The sequence below is a fragment of the Trichophyton rubrum genome (genome assembly GCF_000151425.1).
Source record: "Trichophyton rubrum CBS 118892 genomic scaffold supercont2.7, whole genome shotgun sequence".
Taxonomy (NCBI): domain Eukaryota; kingdom Fungi; phylum Ascomycota; class Eurotiomycetes; order Onygenales; family Arthrodermataceae; genus Trichophyton; species Trichophyton rubrum.
The window spans coordinates 534,073-541,955 of NW_003456422.1; the positions used below are offsets into that span (position 1 = coordinate 534,073).

The 7,883-nt window shown below is 47.3% G+C and overlaps 2 protein-coding genes across 3 annotated transcripts in view; both read right to left on the reverse strand.

Moving 5' to 3' along the window:
• Nucleotides 1-907: 907 nt before the first annotated feature.
• On the reverse strand, nucleotides 908-6,420 carry TERG_06191 (uncharacterized protein; the record flags this gene model as incomplete). 2 transcript variants are annotated; one of them, XM_047750117.1, is made up of 4 exons in its annotated part: nucleotides 6,309-6,420; nucleotides 5,657-6,235; nucleotides 5,145-5,592; nucleotides 908-5,079 (listed from the first exon to the last, which is right to left on the reverse strand). In XM_047750117.1, the coding sequence occupies exons 2-4, from the start codon at nucleotides 6,011-6,013 to the stop codon at nucleotides 908-910; spliced, it is 4,977 nt and encodes a 1,658-aa protein (XP_047606813.1). In that variant the 5' UTR covers nucleotides 6,014-6,235; nucleotides 6,309-6,420. The 2 variants fall into 2 exon arrangements, with proteins under 2 accessions (XP_047606813.1, XP_003233196.1); XM_003233148.2 differs by having other exon boundaries at nucleotides 5,657-6,420.
• Nucleotides 6,421-6,727: 307 nt separating this feature from the next.
• TERG_06192 (uncharacterized protein) overlaps nucleotides 6,728-7,883 on the reverse strand; it is a gene marked incomplete at its 5' end in the record, with an annotated part of 6,422 nt that continues 5,266 nt past the window's right edge. The window contains one exon of the mRNA XM_047748566.1: nucleotides 6,728-7,807. Within this exon, the coding sequence (XP_047604550.1) occupies nucleotides 7,244-7,807 (564 nt within the window). The 3' untranslated portion in view covers nucleotides 6,728-7,243. The remainder of the gene's footprint in view (nucleotides 7,808-7,883) is intronic.

Here is a 7,883-nt window from a genome sequence, read left to right on the forward strand (position 1 = left end):
ACTCACTCGGACTTCAAAGCCCGCGGGTGAATCCCAACCTGCAGCAGTCCTGCTATGTTACACCTAAAGATTCCGTGAATGCCAGTTACATGAGATATTCAATACCGAACGAGTGATAATTTCCAATGATGGCCCACTTAGAGGCAATTGCATCCTCGTTCCCCATGAATCAAGCATGATATCTAATAATAGCAGAGATTCCATGTAATAGCCCCCAAGTGGCCACCAAGGCGCTGGTGCTTTGCTCCCCAGATGTCTTGTAAGATCCATAAAACCCTTCTGCCATAGCAGTCATAAAAATGTATTGTTGAAGCCGCAGACCTCGAAGAACGAGCCCAGCGCATCAAATCAAATAATTCTAGGCTTCCGAACATTGATGGCTTTTATTTTAGTGTCATCGATGTACAAGCAGGATGCAATAATGCTCCAACGACCCAATAACCGCTCGTCGATTTGTGTAGGTCTATCCATCGGTCTCTTGAAAGGTAACCAACTAGTCACTCAAGGCGCCGCGCTCTTTGCGGAAGAACAATTTATCAAGAATGGAAGCCTGCGGGCTCCCCAAATTTCCCAAATTTCCGCCGGTTGATTATCCCCAATTGCCAGCCTTAGACCAGGCTTTATCGGCTCCACTCAGCATCAACCTCAGGATGATCAATCCTCTGGCGCAGCTTTCAAGTTCAAGGTGACTCACTGATAATACCTAGACGCCCTGGGATTCAAAGTCCATGGTATCAATCAACTTTGAAAATTTTCTTCTCTCCCTCTTAGTCACTGTTCTACACAGCATCATTTCATAGAGTAAAGGTCCTGTTTCAAAGTAATATACTGTGATTTCTATATCGCTCTCTGGCCAAGGAAGGGAGGGAAAGTACGGCAATGGCAAAATAAAGATGCATAACAGCAGCTATTTACACAGTAAACATGAAAACTGCCGCGGTTCAATTCGCTCGTGAATATTACGATGGAAGGTTGGCTCAGTGGGTATCGAGGGGGGAGTATTATCGCCGCCGTAATGCTGAGCCACAGCCTCAGTGAGACAGGACTGATGATATAAATGCCTACACCCGAACACAATGAGTGGACCAAGGTCTACGGGAACTGCAGGAGTAGTACCTGTAGAGGCTGCGCCAGTTGCTTGAGATGGCCCACCTCCGCTGATGCTTGTTCCACTGTCATCAGCAGGCACTGCGGCCATTTTTTCTCTCTGTGAAGAGGGCCCGTTCTGCGTTAGGCTGGATGTAGGAGCCGAGGAAACAGCGATCCCTTTACCTTTGTTCCTTGAAGAGACGTTTATGTCTTTCTCATAATCCCCGTCACTATCAGGAAGTTGATTTCGTCTCCGTCTGTGTTGCTGATCCCACTCATTTTCCCAGGCATCCCATATGTATGCCCCAGTACCAGGGCCCCATACACGCCGTCTGCATACCTCACAGACCTGACCACGCGGTCTCCAGCCCTTTTGTCGAAGCTTAGTGATTTCGTTCACGTGGACGAATAGGTCCTTGTCAAGCATCGTATTAGCAAGGTGTAATAAGGATTCTTCGTACGTATACGCAGAGAATATGGATCCAATCACAGTTCGAAGCTCGGATAGTGACGGGGATGCCGCCGCAGCTCGAGTGAGGAATGCACGAAGTATGCGAAGGAATGATACATCCGTCTTTTGATGTGGCGCGTGTCTGGCCTTTGTTGTGCTAGTCAGTAAGGATGTGAAAACTTGCTGAACTAGTGACTTGAAGGATGACGACAGATGGCCAGGCTGGTTGGCGTCCTCGTCATCTTCGTCAGCCTCCACCTGCCAGGCTTCTCTTGCTCCCTTGCTATCATCTTCAAGCAGCCCACGCCTTAGTAGAGGAGAAATTTGTTGAGCAATCTTCACGACAGCTTCGATAAGAACAAGCCACAGATTCTCATCATATGTCAGAGGTTGTTCAAAGACCGAGCTTCCCCTTTTATTGAATTTGCCTCCCTCGTGGACCCGTCTTGCAGCCTTGCTTTGTTCTTTGCAAAGCCACGTGCCGACCTGGGTATATTTCTCAACCGAGAGAATTAGGTCGGTCACAGCTTCAGCTGCATTTGCTGAGTCAGGGGTATCGTCAGCATTCTGCAGAAGGCCAGATAGGCTGGCTTCTAACGTCGAGAGATGCCTTCTCAGTCTTTCCATGGCATTGGTAACTTCCCCTTGTTTTGCAAGAAGAATTACTGCAGCGTCCACGATGCCGCTGTTCTCGATGTAAGGGATAACAGCTTCAAGCTGAAGATCCCCCGCCTGAGTCAAATTAATAAAATCGGCAACGTGCGAAGGGTTATATTGGCACATCAATTGGAGATATTTCTCAATAAGCTCATGGCTAACAGTATCCGCAGATTTGGTGTCTGTTCTGGGTTTCTGCTCATCTTCAATGATCGTATGCAAATATTCGTATTGGCTGGTAGAGTCGTTTTGTAGTGCTTGGAGGAATTTCTCGTGTAACTCGGGAGCCAATGACTGAACAGTATACGCAGTTTTATATATATTTATAGAAGCTAAGTCCTTTGCAATCTCTTCCATTGTGGTCAGGAGATCTCGACGCTGCTTCTTATTAAGGGAAGAACTTGGCCGTAAATAATCGCGGATGCAGACAAACACATGCTGTTGATCTTCTGGGTCTGCGATATATGTTCGTAGCAAATCCGAATATCTCTTCTCGGTTCTATATGTTGATTTCAGAATTCGGAAGAACTTTGCCTCCTTGAACAAGTGGATCAAGGCTTGTATATCAGGAGGGCGATATGTCGATAACAGATATTCTGCAGACAGTTGGCAATCGTCAAGCATTTCGATACTGGGATACTGGCAGAGCCTAACCAGAACTTGTTGTAGGGTTGAGCCGGAGAGGAGTATATACTGGGGGTATTTGGGGAGATTTCGAGCAATAAACATGTCAAGGTAGATAGTGTCACTAGGGCCGAAATTGGAAGAATTCGAGTCCATGACTTCGAGCAGGATCCTTAGTAGATATTGACGATTTATAAAAGAACCATCAGCTGATTTTGCATGCTCGCCTTTATTCCACTGATCAACTGGGTCGTTGAGAAAACTATCTTCAAATGCTTCGTTTAGCATGCTCATAAAACTTGGCGTATCAAATTCGAGCATCGTTCGAAGGCTTTGGAAAGGTGACGAACCATTCCCATGCTCATCACCACGGCCAGGCTTCCCTGAAAACAAGAGTTTATATATTTCGTTTTTAGCGGATAAAGCTTCACGCTCTTCCAGTTCATCGCCAGTTGGGTATACACGAGACGTAAGAATGTAAGATAGGTAGGAAAACATCCTTGATGCATTGGCATGGTCTTTTGCTATTACCTCTGGATCTTGATCGGTATCTGATTCCGTCTTGTGCTTGCGTATGAGGTTGAGTAATTCCTGAAGAGGACTGATGTAATCGTGCAAAGCACGGTTCCAAACGTATATGAACGCATCGTAAAGATTATGTTTTTTGCATAAGCTTGTCACTTGGTCTATGTCCATCGTGTCTGTTTCTAGGAGGCAGATGATTTCTTCGAGTCGGCTGGCAGTATGTGTTGTTACGAAATGCGATATCAAGGATTTCACGGCTGTTGGCGGGAGGGCTCGCACACTGCCCTTGATAATATATGGTTCCAACGCATCCATGAAAACCCCATAGGCTTCATATTCCTCATACCAGGGGTAGACATCATCAAATAGGAACTCATTGTTGTCCATAGCTTCGCAAGCAAATATACACGCATCAGCCAAGTCACTTAACTGTGAATTTTGAAGACGCTCAATATCTGACTCGGCATTTTTCCCAAAGGCAAAACGGAGGGAGGCGGACATCATTTCAAGCAATTTTTCCTGTACGACTTGGTGTCGTAATTCATCTTCTTCAGGAAGCCCGACAGTTAGTTTCTCGGAACGTCCAGTATAAAACGACGCAGCAAGTCGGATGGCCCCGATAAAATCACCACTTTCGACCAATGCTAACAATCTATCGGCCCAATTTGACAGACTGCCTACGCAGATATCGTTGAATCCTAGTAGGAACAGGCGGCCTTTGTATGCTCGAAAACTCATATAGAACGCATCAGCAATCACACCGTGCATAGATTGGTCTTGCTCATTATTGTAATCGTCATCATCATTGAGTTGCTCGATGAGCGTGTGGAGTTGTCTTGAAAACAGATCAACGTGATAAATGTGTTTATGAATCAAGTCTGATGAATCGGTGACCCGTAGAGAGTTATCTTCCAAAATAAGGAGCTGCTGAGTAATTGTCATCACAGCAAGGACTGAACGACTTATCCACTGCACAGCAACAATAGCTTCGTCTGCCCTCCACCTACATCGTGGTTTGAACCTGAGGCTGACAGGCCTATCCTTGTCACTGTCGTCTGTTTGTTTGTTTTCATCAACATCCAATATTGTGAGCACGTTTGACCAGCAGTACACGAGTTTCGTCTTGGATACTTCTGAGTCCTTTCCCTTAAGCTTTATAGCTGGGAACCATGCCAATGTCGCCGTCAATGCACTGTGCGCAGCAAGTTCTTTGGGCCGTCCAGATTTATACTGAGTTCTAGCAACGGGTGTGGTGGAAACAATCACCAATAAATATGGTGTAAGCATCGCAACTAGCCCTAATGAGTCAGTTGGTTGGTCGACATTTCCTAGAGGAAGAGGAGAAAATGCGAGGACGGAGCTAGGTTTCCGGACAACGGAAGACGGAGATAGCTCGGGGTACCGGCCTAAAATACGTGTAGTTCTTACTACCCGTCCTACAGCTCCCATTCCTCTAGTTGCAAGGTGTGAGAAGGCCATTCCGTTATCATCGGCGGAAACAAGAGCAGTGTGTCTGGTCCCCAAAAATCCGATGTGAATTACGGACACACCAGTAACATGGCCATCAGCTCGACGTGAGTCAAGCTGGTCCCTGGGTATTGGTGGTATATGCAGAAAGGGCCGTGCGGGCCGCGCAATTTCCCAGGTGAAGATAGTTCCATCCGCATGACCTCCAGCCAGCGTTGAGTGGTCAGCAGAGATGGCTAAAGCGGTGATCGAACCCGACGAAACAGCTAGAGAGAAATCAATTAGCTGATACTAAGAAAGGAAGAGAAAGTAATCATCAGTTTAAGCTCACCTTTTGTCCCAGGTCCAATAATAGACTTTAGATTCTGCTGATAGTCAAAGACCAAGATGATACCCTTGGTTGTCCCTAGCACAATCGACGTAGACACAGCAGTGCAGGTCGGTCTGCCAAAATTCCTCTTACCAACTTCAGAAAATAACTGACCAGATATTTTCTTCAATTTTGTCCACCGAACAACTTCCCACGGCGCTGGTTCTGGATCTTCCTCCAGTAGTTCGGGGGTACTACTGTCAAAACGAAGGTGACTAGCCAGAGATGAGTTTCGAGAATGTGCGAGACTAAGTGCTGGAGAGACTGAGCGATTGCTAGGCGGTATCGAAGAGACAGAGAGTTTAGATTGGAATCTTCGATCGAATGGACGGTGGGGGACGGGACTTAGGTTTGAAGACGACCCGCGATGCGCAGATGCGCTGCTTCCCGGTGAGGAGACGAGTGAGTCCTATAGAGATATATCAGAGTACTGATCTCCTGCGTTTAGCTCTGTGTAAAGTGATCATGCGTACCTGAACAGACGGTGTATCGTCCGGTATTGATCTCAAATCCTCTACGCTATCATGAGTCCGCTCTCTTGAACGCTGCCGCGACCGCCCCTCGCCCCCATCAGATACCGAGCCTGAAGCCCCCACTTCTGCCGCAGACATGTCACGATTACTTGAGATGGAACCAAGATCGTCATCGTGTATCTGGCCATCTCCTTCAGGCGCAGGAGTATCTTCATCCTCCCCCGTACCAACGAGCTCACTCTTATCCTGCTCATCTATATCAGCATTAGCACCGACATCGACATCAGAGCCAGGGTCGCGCAAGTCTAGCTCATCGTCCTGTGGTTCATTGTCACTCCCTTCAATCGTAGGGCCCATCGGTTGCGCTGTGGGTTTATATGATCATCGCTTCGAAATGGGTTGTATCTCGAGTTGTGGGGAAACACTCGTACGCTTATAACAGTGGCGATTCGGAACTTCAGTATAGCTTATAGCTAGGCTTGGTATGTAATCGCATGTATAAAGGTGTGGGTGAGTAGGTATGTTGGCACGTAACGCAATGTTATGCAGGCAGCAATTATTTCGCCGTTGCTTGGTGAGCTGTATAACTCGATGTGCGTTAGCTAACAAATTCTCCGATAGCTAGAAATTGATTCTCTGGCGACTTACTGACTTTTTTGATAGCTACCGGGTGCGGAGGATGGGGATGTTAGAGCAATAGCGCTGTTGGTCCAGGCACGGTTTATCTATGCCAGAGCTGGAGGTTGAAGTAAGCTCGCGATGCCAAGCCGGAGTTTCTGCACTAGCTTTGAGTCAAACGGCGGACGTCCACATGTAGCCATACCATGGGCATTAATAACCTTCAAATGAATCTGTCAAGTAAATATATTATACTCTTTTATTGGGTACAGATCACGTTCCCTTTTTTAGCGACATGTAAGAGAGAGAGTGTGTGTGTATGTAAAAAATAATATAAAAGCAAGAAAGGCGACTCCAATCCTTCATATCTGTTCCCAATCCCTCTGAACTCCCTCGGAGTTGATCAACAAATCTCTAAGAGTAGAATAATAAAAAGTAAAATATAATCAAATAAATCTATCAATATTTTTTCCTTTTCAGCAAAAGAAACCCCATGATAGCCCATTATCCAGTTTCGCCATAGCCATAGTCAGAGCTAGCAAGTTGCCTATTAGTATCACGGCAATAACTCTAACCGCTGACTCAGTTAATAGAAGCAATGAGATGGAACAAGGCAGGCAAGTCGATCAGAATAAGTGAATTACATAGTAGGGGTATTAGGGGGTATGAATGTTGGGGAAGGCGGTTTTTGGTGGTATCGCATGCAAGTTGAAGGTGGTAATGTAGATAAATGGAATGGGAGGAATAGGGTACATGAGAGGGCCGCCTGGGACGTTTGCTCCGTCAAGCAAGTAAGAAAGTCAAGGTAAAGAAATATGATGAATGGTATGATATAATATGATAAGATATAAATGTTGTAATGAGAACAGCTGGTAAAAGGAAATGCATAAACGTGAACGCCTGGAGCTAGACATGATAAACAGGAAAAAGGAAAAGCAAATGAAAACGGGGCCGGGGGCAGGAGGGAAATTAAAGAAGTAAGTTTTTCAATGATGGACTCGCACTTGCTGCTGAACCAGATGTTGGTGCTGATTGCGGTTGCATACTGCCCATGGAACCTTGACGACCCATACTCTCTGATCGGGGTCGTGATGGAGTAGCAGTTGGGCCTGCCGTGGGCGAGGGTTCAGCTTGACTCTGAGATTGAGGTGGTTGCGGCTGGTGGGGGTCCAAACTTCTTCGTGCGGCGGAGGGAGAAGAGAGGTTTGGTTTTGGTTGAACGGGCCTGTCGACGGGGAACATTCGGGGTGGATGAGAGCCCGGAAGGGGTGTGCGTGAAGGAGGTGGTGGCGGGGAGAAGTGCATGGGGCTAGGGCCAGGAGCGGGGCCTGCGCCTGCGCCGGGTGTAGACGGGCCTGGACCCGGGCCAGGGTATGGTGTATTTGCGCCGGATGGGTGGGGCGCAATTGGCCCATAGGGGTATTGGTGTGGCGGTGGAAGGGATGGTGGAGGAGGCGGAGGACCACCATTCGTGAAGGGCGGTGGATGATGTGGGTGTTGATGGTGCGGATGCTGATGGTGTTGATGCTGATGCTGATGATGCGGTGCGGGTGCGGGTGCGGATGTTGTTGTGATGTGGATGGGGATGTGGTAAGGCTGCGGCGAAGGG